This window comes from Chelon labrosus, assembly GCF_963514085.1.
Source record: "Chelon labrosus genome assembly, chromosome: 1".
NCBI classification, from domain to species: domain Eukaryota; kingdom Metazoa; phylum Chordata; class Actinopteri; order Mugiliformes; family Mugilidae; genus Chelon; species Chelon labrosus.
The window spans coordinates 6,236,493-6,256,026 of record NC_140337.1 but is presented as its reverse complement, the minus strand read 5'-3'; the positions used below and the strand labels follow the sequence as shown (position 1 = coordinate 6,256,026).

The 19,534-nt window shown below is 41.4% G+C and overlaps 2 protein-coding genes across 2 annotated transcripts; one reads left to right on the top strand and one right to left on the bottom strand.

Moving 5' to 3' along the window:
* Nucleotides 1-203: 203 nt before the first annotated feature.
* Nucleotides 204-6,048, top strand: ltb4r (leukotriene B4 receptor). The gene is made up of 4 exons (XM_084552790.1): nucleotides 204-699; nucleotides 1,323-1,856; nucleotides 2,350-2,617; nucleotides 3,295-6,048. The coding sequence occupies exons 2-4, from the start codon at nucleotides 1,378-1,380 to the stop codon at nucleotides 3,679-3,681; spliced, it is 1,134 nt and encodes a 377-aa protein (XP_084408916.1). The 5' UTR covers nucleotides 204-699; nucleotides 1,323-1,377; the 3' UTR covers nucleotides 3,682-6,048.
* A 3,620-nt stretch (nucleotides 6,049-9,668) lies between these two features.
* LOC311486204 (kelch-like protein 33) lies at nucleotides 9,669-18,162 on the bottom strand. The gene is made up of 6 exons (XM_084541985.1): nucleotides 17,172-18,162; nucleotides 14,819-15,261; nucleotides 13,452-13,694; nucleotides 13,126-13,376; nucleotides 12,121-12,291; nucleotides 9,669-10,498 (listed from the first exon to the last, which is right to left on the bottom strand). Exons 1-6 carry the CDS (start codon nucleotides 17,794-17,796, stop codon nucleotides 9,976-9,978), a joined length of 2,256 nt encoding a protein of 751 aa, XP_084398111.1. The 5' UTR covers nucleotides 17,797-18,162; the 3' UTR covers nucleotides 9,669-9,975.
* Between the last annotated feature and the right edge of the window lie 1,372 nt (nucleotides 18,163-19,534).

Below are 19,534 nucleotides of genomic sequence, written 5' to 3'. Positions count from 1 at the left end.
GTGCAAGAGAGCAGACAGTGTACAAGGTAGAGCTATGACTTAAAACACATGTACCAGCAAGGTCCTGACAGTTTACCGGAATATCACCCCCCCACCCCCCTACCAGCCTTACCTATTCACCCTGATGACGCACGTTTCATCATGTTCATCATGTTCATCATCTAGAAAAACGAAGAAAAAAAAAACATATGGCAGCAGTTTCACAACACTTTATGACTGTCTGTGATATATCTGCTTCTTTAAGTTGTACCGTGAGGCACTAAATCAATGTGTCACTGAAGTGCAAATATTTGACATAATGTAACAGCATTAGCTTCATTAGCTTCATAGTGTCTGCCTTCTGTCAGACTGCAGAGCAAATATGGCTCCACAAATGTCGAATTAATATTTCCTGTAAAGCTGGTGTGCCTACCGGTATCACCTAGTGCTTAAAGCATCCGTTTACTAGAGCACAATAGTGGACTTTAATGTGGAGGTGGAACCAAAGCTGCCTCAAAAGGTTAGCTCAAGCTGTGGTTGGTGGATTTCCCCCTCACATGACCCTTGTTGCACAATCTATAAACAGATATATTTACTTATGTGTGTTTCTCTCTGCTTCTCAAAGTTGGGAGGGAAGTTGAGGAGTTCAGGCAAGGAGTAAAATAGATGGACATTTTGGTGGAGGACTGATCGGCTTAAGAACGAGAGCACCAGTTGAAGGTCAGTGTGTGAGCTTGATATCATTCAGGTGATTAAAAAAAAAATGACTTTGCCTTTGAAAAAATGTAATATTACATTATGAATTACTTACAACTGCCACAGCCTCATGGGGAACACATCAGTTTAGAGAGTAGAACAGGTTTTTTTTATGTGCAGTAACTTTGCACGAAGGAAGTGAAGGAACAGTACACCTGTGTTGATGAGGTGCTAGCGTATTTTATTTTGATGTCCCACATCTCTAAAACCTAAAATAAAATACTTGTAATCTTAGCCCCGCCCACCTTTTTGGAATTATTTGACAAAAACAACAAGAAAAGGGAACAACTGAACACAAATTGCATGCAGTAAAATATAATGTATATTATGAAAGCACTCTCAATTTTACCACATCTGTAAAGTCTAAATTACAGTACAATTTTCTGTATTGGGTGCCTGTGTCGGCTGTACACCTAAAATGAATAAGTATTTGTTGAATATTAAAGACAGACGCTTTCTCATGCACTGATCTGATTAACAGATTGTGACCCAGAACAAAAAAGATTGCACAATGTTTTGCAGCCGTGACACACAGATTTCACAAACTTTTCAGCAACACATCCTGTTTCTTTCCTCTCTGTCCCTAGAGTTGTCGTGTCAGTCTCACAGTTGCTAAAGTCAAATTCAACAGAGCCGATCCTGATGGCGTCCAGCACAAACACCTCAAGCTCTGTCCAGCATCCCTTCTCTCTGCCCATCTCAGCCCAGGTCGGCATCGGCATCCTGACGCTGGCGTTCCTACTGGGCTTCCCCGGGAACCTGTTCGTGGTGTGGTCGGTGTTCTGCCGGGTTAAGAAGCGCTCGGTGACATGTCTGCTGATGCTGAATCTGGCAATGGCGGACGCTTTTGTGCTGCTCAGCGCCCCTCTCTTCATACGGTACCTGAGCAGGTTGAACTGGGAGTTTGGCTCGGCGGCGTGCAAGCTGGTGCATTACTTGTCAAATGTAAACATGTATGTGTCCATCTACCTCATCTGTCTGATGAGCATGGACCGCTGGCTGGCTGTCTCCAGGCCTTTTCTGTCCCAGAGAATGAGAACCAAGCGCTCCCTGATAATTCTACTGCTCCTCATCTGGGTGTTGGCATTCTTCCTGTCATTGCCGATGCTTTTCTACCGCAGGTGAGACCAAAAATGACTCTGCTCCTTCTAATTTAAAGGTCAGGAACAAAGATGTGAGTGAAATAAAAGTGAAGTGGTACTTGCACCTGTTTTCTATACGTGGGTTGTGTAGTTTTGTTTTTGTATTTTCCTTACTACTACTACTTTCAACTGAGATGTGTTTCAGTGAGTAGGCAGCATGTACAGTATATGAAAGTTCATTCACCACAAAATACATCACAGCTACTTACAAATGTTTAAGTCAACAAACATAAATCCAAACTGTGGAGTCAAGTATTAAACACGAAAGATGTTTTCTAAGGCTGAGCAGCCTAAATACAATATGAATCAGCAATTACATCTTACAAAAGTACAACACTTTCACCTACTTCATTTTTAATTATTTTTGTTTTGTTTTGTTGCTGCTTCATGTTTTCGTCATTACTTAACCTCCATACAAACTTGATTCACAATGGTCTCATCTGCCTTCGTTCTGTCTCTGCTTCTCCGACAGCACAATAAAGAGTCCAACATCAAACAGAACGTACTGCCACCTGAACCACGGGGATAGTGTGGGTCACCGGGTTTTCCAGTACGTGTTTGAGACCACCATGGGCTGCCTGGTGCCCTTCTCCCTCGTCGCCTCCTGCTACTCCTCCGTCATCTACCGACTGCAAAATGCCAAGTTTCAGCGCAGAGCACAGGGCAGCCGCCTCATCCTCCTCATCATCTCTGCCTTTGCGATCTTCTGGCTGCCTTATCACATTGTCAACATCATAGAGGTGAGTAAGCTTTGCATTTACATCATCAGAGTTTCACCTACATGGTTGAGAAACTGGGTTGCGTTTCGGACATGTGTGTTGGGTCTTCCCTAGATTTCTGTTAAGTCATGTCATAATCATAAGCCCCTCCCCCTCATATAGTTGTAAATTCTCCCAATACAGTTGTCATGAATGAGAAAATAAGCTATAGATACCAAAACGTTGGTTTGTACCAGGTTGTAAAAAAGTTTATTTCTTGAAGTTGGACATTTTAAATTGGAGGTCTGTTGGGGTTAATTCGCTTTTGGAACTAGCCTAGTGGTCATTTGAGGAACTGAAGTGTCTGAGTTACTTATCTCTCAGACATACCTAGGTCACAACTGCCAAAAGCTAACATATAAAAATCACAGTTGTTACTGAAATAGTTCAAGGAAAGCTATTTATTAGTGAGTGAATGCAGTATTTTTCTTGAAAAGAAAATCTAATTGGTGGAACCACTGTTGTATGGACGGGAGCAGGGATGTGGAAATATTGGTTTTACAGCTATTATTGAGCAGGTCCTTCCACTAGCCTCAGTTTTTTATTTTTTAACCACGCCTTTATAAGTGAAATGTACTTGTTATGCTGGCCACATCAATGAATATACTGAATACAGGCGTTTATTTGAAAATTTGCCTATCCTCCCCTCGATCCCCAAGGTGGCTGGTCAATTGCAGAACAGCACTTCAGTGAAGAAGGCCGCCGAAGCAGCCCGCCCCAATGTCACGGCCTTCGCCTACTTCAGCAGCGCCGTCAACCCCATCCTCTACGTGTTCGCCGGAAGCTCCCACATCCGCCAGGCCGGGCTCAGCTTCATGGGCAGGCTCTTCGAGGCCACCAACTCGGAGAGCAGAAGCACGTCCACATTCACTCGCAGTGGCCGCAGTAGCTCCTCGCCGGACGAGAGCTCCGTCCTGCACACGCTGTCTGTCAAACTGGGGAAGCCCTTCAAAAGCAAGAACAAGGAGAGGAATTGCAGCGTGGTGGAAAAGGAGATGGACGAGCCTGAACTCAAGACTTTGGCCACTCTTGATCAGGTAGAGTAGCATTTAAGCTATTCATCCTGGGCTAAATTCAGAATTTGACACAGACTGATTTTTATTTTTTTGAGAGTTTACTCTTATTCAGCTTGATCACATTAGACTTAGACTTAGACTGAAGCTTCGCGTAGGTAACGCGCCATTTGGATTTTATTATGGGGCGAATTTTAACTTATACTGAGAAATAATACATCTGCACGCAGCTGGATAGTCCTACAACCAATCAGACCAATTTTGTTGTAAGCTAGTTCAACTTCTGAATTCTTCTGTCCATCACCGCATTAAGCCCACACCAAACGATGTGATTGGCCCGGCAGATCTTTGCAAGAGCATAATCAGTTCCCAATGGAGTGGTGCCAGAATAACTTCCCTGTTTGGGCTGGAACCACTCCCGACCACGTTTCCAGGCGAATGTTGAACATCAGTAACAAATAAACTGTTGTTTCATAAATGGAAAAGAATTAGAAGTGAGTATATGGAAGAAAAATTACTCTTTCAAAGAAAAAAAAATAAATGAATATAGCTAGCTTTACGCAGAAAGCACATACACAAAACTGCTGATTATGGCGAATTAAAATGTTCTACAAGCTATCACCTAAATCATTGTTATTTTCATTAACTAGCTGCACTGTTGGTCCAGAAAATGGAAATTTCAATAGAATTTATTTATGTGAGGTGAAAAAAAGATCAGTTTGCGCATTTTATAGCCATGTATTTTGCTTTGACGTTGGCGTTTGACGTTGTGTAGCAGTGACTTCAGAGACACAAGAAGAAATTTGTTAAGCTTTCATAATGTTAGAAATTCTGCTGTTTTTTTTTTTTTCCATTTATCCATACTGTTAGTACTTATGCAATGAATGTTCAGCGACATGAACAGGACATTTCATGAGACACATTTCAACAAAGCATGGTCTCGTTGACCGTTGCGTGCATCACTCTGCACCTTTGTTTCACAACGCCCCACTGAAATTTTTACATTGCAAAATTTCATGTGGTTGAGCTGCGTTGAGGGCCAGAGCTGTCAACAGATGTTCTGCGAGATTCACTGGAGTGAAAAGGGAACAAGTTAGCAGGAAAGTTGAGTCACATTTTTTGACATCTTGAGCTTGGCAAAATAGTGCTGTTCAAAAATGATGAAGAACGTTAACCGTTGGCTGACTAATAGTGTAAACTACAACCAAAAGCCTGCTGCTGCAAGAATTACAGACGTTCATGACATGTTACTTCAATCAAAGGACTCACACATGTCATTGATATCACCCTATAGTGAGGAAAGACTGTCTGAATAAGGGCTGATTTTCCAAAGTATCTTCTGGAGTTGCCACATGGCATTTTTTTCCTTCTTTTCTCAGTTATGTTGTTAATATTGCTTCTTGTTTTTTATTATATGAGAAAGATCTGAAGGTCTGGCAAATACACAGGTATAGCAGGCTGTTCAGATCATATGGAAGGTGAAATATGTCATGCTCATAAATAAATTGAGTGAAAACTCAAGAGACTGAAATCAAATATATGTCTTTTTCAGAAACCAAGAAGCTTGGCAGATTTAAATTTTGGAGCCCTGTTGTTATTCAAAAACAATGCTGAAATAATAGCTGAGTAGCCTCAGCTAAGGTTTGTAGATTTTCACCGGGCTTGAGGAGTAGAAACAGAAACATACTGCTCGGTGAAATATATTATTTTGTAAAGTTTGGCTGATTGCATTTTACTAACTGCCATGAGACTGCGTTGTCCACTTAGGATATAGTTTTCTGCTGTTGTTTTGCTTGACTGAAATGTAACTGTTACAGATTTGATATATATATACACTATATTACCAAAAGTATTCGCTCACCTGCCTTTACTCATTCTATGAACTGAAGTGCCATCCCATTCCTAACTCATAGAATTCAATATGATGTCGGTCCACCTTTTGCAGCTATTACAGCTTCAACTCTTCTGGGAAGACTGTCCACAAGGTTGAGGAGAGTGTTTATAGGAATTTTTGACCATTCTTCCAAAAGCGCATTGGTGAGGTCACACACTGATGTTGGTCGAGAAGGCCTGGCTCTCAGTCTCCGCTCTAATTCATCCCAAAGGTGTTCTATCGGGTTCAGGTCAGGACTCTGTGCAGGCCAGTCAAGTTCATCCACACCAGACTCTGTCATCCACGTCTTTATGGACCTTGCTTTGTGCACTGGTGCACAGTCATGTTGGAAGAGGAAGGGGCCCGCTCCAAACTGTTCCCACAAGGTTGGGAGCATGGAATTGTCCAAAATGTTTTGGTATCCTGAAGCATTCAATGTTCCTTTCACTGGAACTAAGGGGCCAAGCCCAGCTCCTGAAAAACAACCCCATACCATAATTCCTCCTCCACCAAATTTCACAGTTGGCACAATGCAATCTGAAATGTACCGTTCTCCTGGCAACCTCCAAACCCAGACTCGTCCATCAGATTGCCAGATGGTAAAGCGTGATTCATCACTCCAGAGAACGCGTCTCCACTGCTCTAGAGGCCAGTGGCGGCGTGCTTTACACCATTGCATCCGACGCCTTGCATTGCACTTGGTGATGTGTGGCTTGGCTGCAGCTGCTCGGCCATGGAAACCCATTCCATGAAGCTCTCTGCGTACTGTACTTGGGCTAATCTGAAGGTCACATGAAGTTTGTAGCTCTGTAGCAATTGACTGTGCAGAAAGTCGGCGACCTCTTTGCACTATGCGCTTCAGCATCCGCTGACCCCTCTCCGTCACTTTACGTGGCCTACCACTTCGTGGCTGAGTTGCTGTTTTTCCCAAACGCTTCCATTTTGTTATAATAGAGCTGACAGTTGACTGTGGAATATTTAGGAGCGAGGAAATTTCACGACTGGATTTGTTGCACAAGTGGCATCCTATGACAGTTCCACGCTGGAATTCACTGAGCTCCTGAGAGCGGCCCATTCTTTCACAAATGTCTTGTTTCACAGTCTGCATGCCTGAGTGCTTGAATTTATACACCTGGGGCCAGGCCAAGTGATTAGAACACCTGATTCTGATCATTTGAATGGGTGAGCGAATACTTTTGGTAATATAGTGTATTTTTTGTCTTTTTATTATTTATTGGTTTATACTTTAAATTTCCTTTCCGCTACTTTAGTTTAGAGTATTATTTACGCCTGAAGTTTTATGTGGAATGATATAAATAGCTGCTGTATGTGTATGAATGTTTTCCGTCATCCCCGTCATGGTATATCCCTAACTCAAACCAAGGCAACTGGACTCATCCAAGTGGTTTCTTCAATTATAAATGACTGGTAGGTGGTTTAGGTTTTTAAAGGGAACATCTGTGGGTGGTGCCAACCTGAAATTTACACGACTAGGATCTGTTACCAACCAGATACTCACCTGTAATTGAAGGAATTTGATTCAGTTTTTTCACCCAGTGAGACTTGACCCAGTAAAGGGCAGAGTCATTTAGTACTGAAGAAGCTACTTGAATGAATGATGAAATGTCTTAAACAAACCCCAGCAAGTCCAGCTGTCTTTGTTTTAGCTTTGTTTTTTTGGTTTAAGACAAATAGCAAAAAAAAAAAAAAGGCAACAAGCTTTAATGTGATATACCAGACTGATGAGTTGTCAAACTGGTGCATTGTGGTGACCAGTGTCCCTCCTATTTTGGATGTACTCACACTGAGTGTGACTTAAAAATGTGATTTTGTTCATTTCTTTTGCTTGTTATTTGTGTTGTTTAAAGCTCAACAGCGTGCAACACATTATAAATAATTATTTTTGTACAAATATGCACTGAAATTACTTCAAGAAATGACATTTGCATGGGCCACTGTATAAAAAAGAAACATCCTCCATGTTTTGCTGATATCATCTCTCTTTTTTTTTTGTTATTTTTCTTGTTTCCTTTATGAAACCAGTACAGCCGGATATCCTTTCTGATCTTAATATTGTAGACCCAACACACCCATCCTATGAGCTTCCTGTTTTCAAAAAGAAGCTTAAACCTGTTTTTGTGGTGAGTGAAGCGAAATTCTTTTAAACTGCCCTGCAGTGTAGAAGCCCACCTGGAAGTGGGATGATGGAGGTGCAAAGCAGCATGAACAGCAGTGACAACTGAGTCGTAGTTGAATTATGCATTCTCAAATAGGATGGTTACCACAACCAAACGCATGAAGTAACCCGAATGAAACATGTATTATGAGATTATGATGGTTGAATTGTATTTCTGCTTGATATAATATCCTCTCTGAACACATTCACTCAAATCTGGGCTTTGACTGAGGATGGATTCTACTGATAAAATGTTAAATAAAATATAATAAAATGACCTTTGTCATTCATCTGATTAGATTCCAAGTATGTAGGGCGTACTTATATGGAAGCATATGAATATATTCATACATATAGACTATACAGCACATCATGGTTTGAGTTTTCATTGTTAACTTCCTGTTGCTCTTGTTTTCTCTCTCTGTCTGGGTCAGGTTGAGTTTTGCTACTTCCCTGTTCTTGTTGTTTGCTCTATTTCATCAAAGCTTACATCCTGCATGTTGTGTCTTGCGTTTGTGCCCTCTTTTCAAAATCACATAGTCAAAATTTATACACTATACATGTTGGGAATAAGCCGATTGCAGCTCGCAGGTGTTTTTTTTTGTTTGTTTTGTTTTTTAATAAGCAGGACTGCACATCCTTGGGTCCTCTAGCAATCCAATATCTTGGCCTCTCTTAGCGATCATCCTTGCATTAATAACGCTTCTTTAGGCTGAAAGAAACACAACCACCATGTTAATAAGGCTACTTACAGTTGAGTTGAAGTTACACGCTCGCCAAGTGTGATGCAGATTGGACAGTTTTGATTTATGTGAAATCACGTAAAGACCATAGACGGAATCTTCTCATGAAGGAATTATCTCCTGGACAAGATCAAAACCAAATGGCAAACAAGATAACAAACAAGTTATTTTTACAGATGTGGTTGACACTTTCTTGTAACATTTCTTGCCCTTTGAATGGTTGTTAGACACGTACTAAAGGGGAACAAGACGTCATGAATGACATTACAGAAGATCAAATGCAGTATTTAGGTTATCACTACATTCACAAGATACCACTTCCATGTACAGGAAGAAGAAGACAAAAATCCCAGAAACTTCTTCTGATGTTTGACGCAAGCTTCATAGAAATACTGATACAATAAAAGGGAAGGAAAAAGGCCAAGAGTTCATGTAGATGAAATGTTCATTTTATTATCACTGCATACATCTATTTAAAACCCAATTTCTAGCTCTAACCAGCCTCTGTCAGTGAAGACAGGAAGCTGTTTCTGAGTGTGCTACATTAAATAATCAGAAGAGAAATAGGGCAAAAGTGTCGTGCAAGGTAAAATATTTATCATTGTGGTTTAAGTGACCTCGTTTGGCATCATTTCAGACTGACTTTTTGTTTGATGTTTTGGTGAGTCAAATGGTAAAACTGATTTCACGTATTTGGAATTTCTGGAGCTTTCACACAAAAGTAATTTGATTTCATTCGATGCTGCTTTGGCACATGTTGCTTTGTTTGTTCTGTTAAATAACTTTTGGATCCGTAAAACATGTATTGCTGTCTAATTATGGTACCTAAGCTGTGAATGGTTAGTTAGCCGAGATTTCAGTACAGTAGCCCAGAACGAACACTTTTTTTTCCCCGCATTTTTAGGGATTATTGTACGAATTTAGGAATGATTGAATGAGGGGTGTCCAGTTGGCTGCAATCTGTAACCTCAGAAGCCAAAGAAGAATCAAGGAAGTACAAAGGCCAACAGATTTTCACCAGGCTGCGAAGGCCATCAGCCTGTCACTTCATGGAACATGCATCTGGACTTAACATGTGTCAAAGATGACAGCAAGCTGTCATTTAGCATGTACTATGCATTTATGAAAGGAAATAAATCTGCTCACCAGCAGCTATCAGTAGTCAGTGTGTATCATTTAAAAGGGGAAAAGGCTAGGGTTAGCTTGGAGGCTTTGAAGAGCTACAAGACATCATACAGAACTGGCCTCTGCTGAGACATGCTGTTCAATTGATGTACAAATGTGTAAAAGTGTGTGTTCTGAGAGTAAGCCCTTTGTGACCTGTCTCAAAAAGGCGTAAAAGTCGCCAGTAAGGGCCCGACTTGTGCCAGAAGTGCAGGACACTCCAACAGCCAAGGAAGGGCCAGCCGTGTCATCATTGTGTGTACTTACTACTTTTAAAAGAAAACACGAAAAAAAAATGTTTGTCTATTGTAGTACATAAACTAACGCTAGGCATTTGAGTTTCTTCAGCATATGTTTAAAGGACTCTAATTCTAATTAACCAGTTCAGGAAAAGGCAGGGAACACACTGCCAGATCAGTGTATGGGTATGGCATAACACCTAGGTTTTCCCAACATTCCTCCTTGGGATCATAGCAATGCACCCACTCGGTATCCCTTGCTGTGTTTGCTGAAGACCCTCCCACCACATACAACCGTCCATCAAGCACAGTTGCTCCTGGCGACAGATGTGGTTGAGGCAGGGTGGGGAAAGAGGACCAGGCGTCGCGTGTCGGGTCGTAGAGCTCACAGAGGAGTTGGTCTTCAAAGCCCAGCCGGACCGGCTGCAGCCCTCCAGCGACCACCAACCCCCCGCCGTACGCTAGCATGACGTGGCCCGCGCGTCCAGCTCCCGCCGTCATGGGTGCTCTTGGAAAACAGCCGCGGGAAGGGTGGTAGCTCCACATAGAGGAGAGGCAACTGTAATGAGGGTCACAGCCACCGGAGACGTAGATTTGCCCATCCAGTACAGCTGCAGCATGACCGCAGACAGCTGTGTTCAGGGGGTGAGCTGGCCTGCAGGCACAAACGACAACCTTGCAGTTTAAGTTAGCTTTTAACTTACTATCGTCTGCATGTAAACAAAGACAGCATTTGTATATTGTTTTAAAGACACGAGAACTCAAGACAAAAGTTTCTCTAGTTGTAACTATACAACCAATGCAACAATGTCAATGAAGACTTTAGAACACTGTGTCATTGAAGTCAAATCCAGGTTTCCCTAAGTATACAATGTGCTAAAATACAGCTCAGACATCCCTCTCTCTTCAGGGCCCGTATTCCTAAAGATTCTTAGCGCTAAGAGTTGCTCCTAGTGGCCAAATTCTAAGAACATTCTTAGAATCATGATGTTTTCTAAGAATTTCTCCTCAAAGTTAAGAGTAGATCCTAGCAAAGATATAAGGTATCCCTAAAAATTTTTAGCTCTTAAGAGAGTTCCTAAGGTGAGATCTGTTAAGAGCAGGGAGGAGGACTTTTAGGAGGCTTAGGAGTTTCTTAAGCAGAGAAGAAAATGGCTGAAAGAAGAGACAGGAGAGAAATTCTCCAAACACTGAATGACAATCAAGCTTGTTACAATCCCAATATCACCGGAATTGAGAGTCATCACAACACTGAGGTATTTAGCAACAGGAAAAATACAAAAATGCAACAATGCAGCAGTGATGACTTGGGGCCAAATCTACGTCTCAAAACATTTTTATTCTCATTGACCAGTTGATCCAGAAGCAAACACTGTTCCTCTGTCCAGTTGGGTTTCCTACTTCAATTCTTCTCCACTGCTGTTCGGTTTTTGGAAGATTTGAACACCAACCAACACTGCTTCTTCTAGGCCAGTTAGCAATCACAGAAATTGATGAAAGCTGAGCCATTTTACCCTCCTTAATACCAAATGCATGAAAAATGACCAGCATGGTAAATGAATGAATGAATGAAAGGAAGCAGATAAACAGAACTATCAGCATGTGAATACTGTGGTTGCGGGCCTGAGTTTAATCACACATTTTATAGGATAATTTTTAAAGTATAGCTTGGTATTTATTTATTTTTATGTAAAATATTATTTATAATTACACAGTCTTCATAGAGATTAGATTCTATTATTAAGTCTATTGATTTAACGCTCCATTCTAGGCCAATTATCACCAAAAGTGTATTTTTATCTAGCTTTTAGGATCAACCAATCACACCTTCTGAAATGATGACTCAACAGGGTCAACCACACCTCCTCACTAAGATAAGAGTTTCTGTCCATTCCTTGCTAAGAGTTCTCTGAGAATTTTCTGAAATCACTCCTAAGCTAAGACTCCTAGCTAGGAATTTTTAGGCTAAGTTAGGAGCTTCTAAATGACCTCTTTTAAATACACTCTACTGAACTGCACAAGACACTTGGGAAGTTTTAAAAGTTTTAAATTCTTACAGCTGTTTATTGGTTTGAATGATTGTCTATGTGATTGTTTCTCATGTACTGTATGTTTTGTCCTTTTAACTGGAATGGCACTAAGACAAATTCCAATCAACTGTGTTGATATGGCAATAAATTATTGAATTGAATTGAATTGAATTGAATTGAAGCTCTCTGAGAGGATTCTCAGAATCTTTAGGAATACGTGCCCAGGTTTGGTTAGTATGTTCCGTACCTCCAGGCGTTCTCTTCAGGAGTATAATACTCCACAGTGTCCTGGTACTGGCTGTCGTCACGGTTGCCACCGATTGCAAAAACTTTTCCATCCACACACACGGCAGAAAAGTAGTCCCTTTGACACAGCATGTCAGGCAGCGGTTCCCATTTACAATGTGTCAGGTCAAACCTGAGGAGAGAGGTGGTGCTTGCATTTGAATGGTTTACACAAAGCAAAAAAAATCATCATAATCCGTGTAAACTCGAGCATGTTTAAAGGTGCCTCACAGAAAGAAATTCACCTAATGCTCATGGGCGTCTCTGCATTTATCCCATCGATTAGTTCAAGCAGCTCAAAGCAAAGCACTGAAAGCAGTCCCAAAGCACTTCTGAGTTCTCTAAAAAACAGCCCATAGCTCTCCCCAATAATAACAATGAGCTTTGTGGCTTTGTGGCTTATTCTGTAGACTGTTGTTTTTAAGAGTCAAGAAATCAGAGGACTGAGCAGGAGGAAGTGTGTGCTACCACCAGCGGCTATGCAGGAGGAGACACTGCAACTATGGGTGAGTCAACAACAGTTCCCCTGCAGTCATGGAAACTGAACATAAACAGGAACATCCGCAGCCAAATATGTGCACATCTCAGAACATCAGGTATTCTCGTAATGAAAAATGCTGTTGTCCACCTTGACAGAAAAGCTGACGTGTTTTTGATAAGCTGATCGGCAGAAAGTAAGAGGCAAGAATTTAGATGATTTAAGTTGTTAACCAAAGTTAAAGTTTCTTAAATGGTCATATTGGTTGTTTTTAGGTTCTTAAAATAATTGTAGCCTTTCTTTGGGTCTGTGACTGTTGAAACATCCCTAATGTTAATAAGGAATACGAATGAATAGTGTCCCTTATTGTCAAATAGGGACTGTGAATTTCTCATTACCACTTTTTGGCCCAAACAAAACCCCTTTTTTTTTTTTGGAATACCCAAGGTTTCTATTTTCTATTTTGTATTTTTCTTCATGCAAACCTACCTCACGGCAGACTTAAGGATATCCAGGGCTCCATAGTACTTGCGTCCTCCCAGGATGTACAGTTTGTTGTTGAGGAGACAGACGCAGTGTCTGAAGCGGGCCGGTTCGGGGACCTTTGCATATTGTTTCCAGTCTATGCTTCTGAATTGGCCGGGACCACGGTGGAACTGTTGAGCAAACCACAAGGTCTGGCTGGGGGCCCTCTTCTTGAATTCTTCATCAACAGTATCGCCACCCACTAAAACCAGGACCTGAAGAGAGGATACTGTAAACAGTTGAGCACATTTCTACAGACAGGCAAATTAGGTACATCTGCTGACTACTACCTGGTTTGAGGTGCGAGGTCGGCATTCAGGCCCTTTGTAATTTCCGTCTGTGAGACTCTTAAGGGCCTCCAGCGTCCCTCTGGTCCTGGAGCTCCTGCGTAAGAGGCTGCAACTTAGGGCCTCCTGGAGGTCAGAGTAGCTGAGGAGCGGGATACGAACACGGAGGAGTAGGTCCGGCAGACACGGGAGTCTTTCTTTAAGGTTGTCTTCCACCCAGCTCACCACTGTCCTGAACACAACAATCTGGGTATGAAGAAGGGAGGCACCTCAGTATTGGCATATGGTCGGCTCTCCGATAATTATGTAAGAGTCTCATCTTAACTATATATTGATTTTAAAAGAAAGTCATACGAAGTGTGTCTAAAACGAAGGCAAGTGAACTTGTTTGAGGTGATGTTTCACCAACCATCCAAGCGAACTTAGAAAACCAGAATTCAAGAGGCTCACTTGGATGAGTTCAAGCGAAACCAGTTGCCTCTGATTTGGCATTGTTTTAGATTTAACCACCAGATGTCGCCAAAGTAAATAATTTTAAAAGCACTGTGGCGGTGTAACTGTTAAAAACGATATTAGATAGAAACAGACTTTTCTTCATATAAGTCAGTTTCAATTTTGCGTGAGACTCAGATTTATGTTAATTTTTTCTCTATTATGTTAATTCATGGAACTATAGATCATAAACTGTTTGTCCCTCTCCCCTCAGGCAGGAGGCTGTGGAGCATCAAGAGCAGGACCACAAGACTGAAGAACAGCTTCTTTCCGGAGGCTGTGAGACTGCTGAATGCTGGAGGACCCCTGTAGCCCCTGCCCTACCAACAACCAACCATGGATACATTTTGTACTGAATGCAGTCGTTTTGCACAGTCACTTTAATTCCTTCTGTATATTGCTCCGCTGTATATTGTTGTGTTTTCTATTTTCTATATTTATATTAGTTACTTGCCTATTTTTTATACTTAGTTAGCTAATTTCATTCTATTTTTGTACTTACACCTTTACTGTTTCTGCTTTGGCTTGCACTGGGACCAGGGTAACTAACATGTGTAATGACAATAAAACTCCTTGAGTCCTTTAAACGCTTCTGGCGAAATTGCATAAGGGCACATTCCTATTAATAGCAGTAGCTCGCGGGTGCAGTGTTATGATTTAGTAGTAAAACCACTGCCAGTGCCTGTCATTGTCTTTGATTTATCACATTACCTCTGCAGCCAAAAGACATGAGAGGGCAGGAGATAACCTGGCATTATGCTAAAAGATCACAGAATATGCAACGTTGCTGTATTGCACATTTGATAATGATAGAAGGAAACAGGAACAAATGGTGACACAATTGCTTTTACAAGTTTTTACGTAAATAAAAATACTACCTCACTCTCCACACACAGTGAGTCCTTCTCAAGCAGTCTGTCCAGGACAGGACAGGGGACATCCTTGATCTTCTCCCAACCAGAGATGCACTGGAAGTGGGCTAGAGTATACTCCTCTGCAGCCTGCCCCAGCTCCACCAGCCCATAGTTTTCAGCCAGGACCAGCACATCTAGACAGGTGCTTTCATCCATTCTCTCCTGCAGGAAGTTGATGCACAGCGAGAGCGCCCCCTCCAGCTGGAACTGAATAAGTGCGTCTGTGAGCTCCCAAATCCGTCTCCAGCTCAGTCTTAGCTGACCTGTGTAGATGAACCTGAGTATGGATTCAATCACCCAAGATGGCACCCCTCGGAGGCACACGACGTCCTCACTGGACTCTCGTAACCCTCCACACAGCAGTGCCCGGAAATAGTCTCCACCTGCTGCTAATACTACACGGTGTGCTGAAAGGAATGGCAGGGGAAGGTTAAAAGAAGAATAAAGACCCACAGAAGGAGAGAAGGGAACAGGTGGGAAAGATATGAAAAAGAAAAAGGGATTAAAACAGATAAAATGCTTCCTTATCAGAAGTGCTTCATAAATTACAGTGAATGGTCATCTAAAGAACATCCAGTGAGAATTTCCAAGAAATGCATTTGCAATATAATCACTAGCATATGACGCATTACTATTTCAGAGTGTCTCTTTCATAAATGACAGTTTATGTCATTTGGGCAGGGACGTGTTTCTCCCTTACAGCAGCACATGTAAGTTGAACATGTGTCATGGAGAAATAATAGTAGTTAGTTATACATTCCTTCTCACAAGTAAAGGAGTGACTCATCATTTGTGAGTGGAAAAACTCTCACTCGCTTGTTGCTAGTGAGGAGAAAGTAGTCCGTCGCTACTTTCTCCTCAAGCCTGCATAATCAACAGCTGGTAGCAACAAGTGTATCAACACTTCTGGGAAAGGGATACTAGGAAACGTAGTCAAATCTGTAACCGAGGAGGAAGTATAAACGGAAGTATCACTCACACATACACAACGTGGTGTTAGTGTATCAAGAGAAAAACAGTCAGTAACAGACACTTGCAGTGTTGTGATGTTTTATGCTACTACTTAAATGCTATATGGTAACTGACTGCGACACTCAATAGTCTATATTTGTTTTGAACAGGTAATAAATTCTTATAGAATAAGTTAACCAACAATAATTAAATTGGACGAAAACATATCGTCTGATGTCAAAAGTTTGATCTGAAAGTGTTTTGCTGGCGGAAGCCTTTAGCTGCTAGCCTTAAGCTGGGCTATTCTTCTTTTACCAAACATTCTTCTTTGTTGGTATAAATTTGGGCACTAGTTTTAAAGTGTGATCGAGGCTGATGTGGCTCTGAGCTGCTGGCTGCTTTTTTTGCCAACATTCAACTTGGTGGAAAAGTTTGTTGGGAGTTTTAGGTGTGGTTGAGTGTGCCTTAGGCAGATTTACAGTCTTTTTGATTCCTGACTATCTTCTCTGTTGTCAAAATTGTGCAGTTGAGACTAACGTGTAGTAGCTTTGAGCAGCTAGCCTCAAGCAGAGATAATTATTTTTATAATTAAGAAGTTCTTCTTTGTTGGCAGACGTTTGATACTTTTACTTAAGTGGCATTGTAAATACAGCAATTTAACTTGTTGGAGTATTTTTAGATGGTTATATACTGTATAACCATTTGAAGGACTTTGCACTTTGTCTTAAAATGTCTTTTGCACTCCTACTCATCTCTTTGATCTCTTTTTCTTTATCAAGATTATCAGTATAGTTTGGCACAGATTTCCAAAACACATCTGGTTCTTGTGACATTGTTGGAATTGGACAGTGCACATATCCACTACCAGATTAATTCTATGATGGTAAGTGACAGTTGGTGGATGTAACATGCAAAAAAAGAAAAAAATGTAGTGATGTGCTATAACAGAAAGGGTAAACCCAGTCTGCCAAGTAAGCTACAGCTCAAGATTTCTTTAAAAAAAAAATAAAAAAAAATAAATCAGCTTGTCAAAAGTACGTGTTTGTCAAGCCTTAGTAATGAACACACTTTTTTTGTCAATGACAAAGCTCCAATGGAATCCTTTAAACCTGGATTAGTGTTTGCTATCGCCTTCCTCATCTGGTTATTTGCTAATGGTGATGATGATGATGATGATGATGATGATGATGATGATCACACCCCTACATGCCCGACAACATCACATAACTTTCAATGTACATTCTGATAGGCAAAAACGTACAACACACAACTTAGATGTAATGTAGGCCATTTTAGTTTTGAGCTATCAAACAGTTACTCTTTTTTGTTGAGGAGAGTCATGACAACATCTTTGTTTGTATCTTACCTGGGTAGCTCTCTCCAGTCTCTGCTTGTATTGTGATATCACACCCTACCCCTCTCTCCCACATGTCCTTAATGACCCCAAAGCTCTTGTCTCTGTCTGTTGCCGCAGAGGTCGTGACCTTTGACGTGCACCTTTCCATGAGCCTCTCCATCCGTAGACACTGACAAGCGTTCAGCACCTCCTCCATCACCTCCTCGTTACTCAAGTCCACGGTCACATGTCCGGAGTACGCAAACTCCAAAACAGCCTTCAACCCAATGGGGGACAAACAATTTGCTGTTTCAGACATTTGCTTTGAACCTATAAATGCATTGGGGGTTTGGCTGCTAGCTGCCAGCACGAGCCTGTGAGTGTGGAAGGAGTTTCCTTGGAGGGTAAAGGTGCAGTCCAGGAGCAGTTTTTCCTCCCAGAGGCCTTCTAAATGAGTGAAAAGGGTGTTGGAGTGTGAGGGGAGGCTGTAGGAGAAGATATCAGAGTGTTGGTGTTGATGGCGATCAGATTTAGCGTCTGCTATATGCTTTGATTCTGTATCCGTAGCCGATTTTTGGTTTTGGAGGAGAGTTCCTGGTGTTGATTTCGGCCTGACATCACCCATATCTCTGCCTCTTACTTCGCGTTTTTCCATAACCCATCCACATTCACCTGGCCCACCTGCTTGTCGCGATGCAGGCGGACAGATGGTCAAAGTGGATTGTGCGAAGAAAGAAAGGAGGAAAAGGGAGAGTCAAGATAAGGAAAGCACAGGGACAGTAGGGAGGAGCAATGTGAGTGCCGCATTCCAGGAAATGTCCCGTACATAGTCACTGCACTTATTTACTTTGACATTAGACACGCATTGATTACCCTCATGAACGCTGAGTTGTCTCGTATGCTTTGTAAACGTAACCTCGCCTACACAATATACTGTGTCAACAATGTCATTATGACAAACCCCCCGAAAGTTCACAGAAGGATCCAAGCATGCTAACCTTTTTTTTTTGCAATGTTGCAACAGTTAAATGTGTTGAGAAATAAACTTCTCTCCATTGCACAATCCTGATGTACTCTACAGAGGTCAGTATATAGAAGATTCTGACAATATCATGTTTGGAAAATATTAATATCTCAAAAAATTGCTTAATAGAGGGACCTCTGTTTTAAGTTTCCATAAGAAGACTCCTTTCTTTTACAAATCTCATTTTGTTTCATAGACACCTACCTTGCTGTTTCCTCTACCAGTGTGGGTGTAACAAGTGACTTTGACCAGGGCACAATGGCATTGTGAGCATGTAGAAGGCAATCGAGCGGGTTTAATTATAGCACGGCCCTGGCACTATGAAGAACACACTGTAAGAAATTTCCACCTTGAAAAAGAAGTGCTCAGTATGGAGTCCTATGAGGCCCATTATATTTAAAGCAAAGGGAAAAGGCAGCTGGACTTCATTTTATTTCCAAGAAACTGCATTATATTTACATGTGTATAGACAAGATAAACATACCATAAAACATCAAATCTGCATGTATGTGTATATGAGTGTGCCCTTTTTCTCCCTTACTATCAGTTGCATGCATAATGTTTAAAATGAGACAATTATTAGCTAGGTCTTGAATAGATATTGATTGCCATTGATGGACATTTAGCTAAAGAGAATTCTGTAAAACCCGTTGGAACACAACAGAAGAGAATAACCTACAATAGGGGGCCCTGATATTATTTTAAGCAGAGGAGGTTTTTTTACCTGTGCATTATTGATGTAGTAAACACTGCTGGCTCATGTACAGTCAACAGTTCTGGAAATAAAAGTCTAGCCTGAGTCACAAGTCAGCTGTTGCCTCATATTGGATATATAAATATTTGGAATTATTCCCATGTTTAATCAAACTTTATGCCAAACCACCACATCACCACGCAGAAAATGTAGTCTGATCTTTGTCTTAGTCACACTTTTAGACAAACATGATGTATAGATTAAACATGTCTTCATTCAACAAATTGAGTATTCCTTCTCAATACAGGCTGGAAAATACTGGATTTACCAAAAGCTAATTAGTGCCGAGTGCCTATGACACGAGGCCACTCCTCCCATAGCAAGCTATGGGAGGAGTGGCCTCGTGCCATAGGCACGAGGCCACTATTGATCTTCTGCGTGTTTCTTTGCAGTTTTATTTTTTTTACTTATTATTCATTTTCCGCCCTTTTTCGCCGATTAATGCGGCCCGAACCGGCGAGAGGACCCCAACACATGATATATCAAAACGTGTGTTTTGATCCCGAATCCCGTGCTATTACTTTTATAAGGGATTCGTGAGTTTTTCGCGAATTTATTCGCGAAAAACCGCGATAAATTTCCCATTGAAATGAATGGAGAAGCCCGAAAAAATAA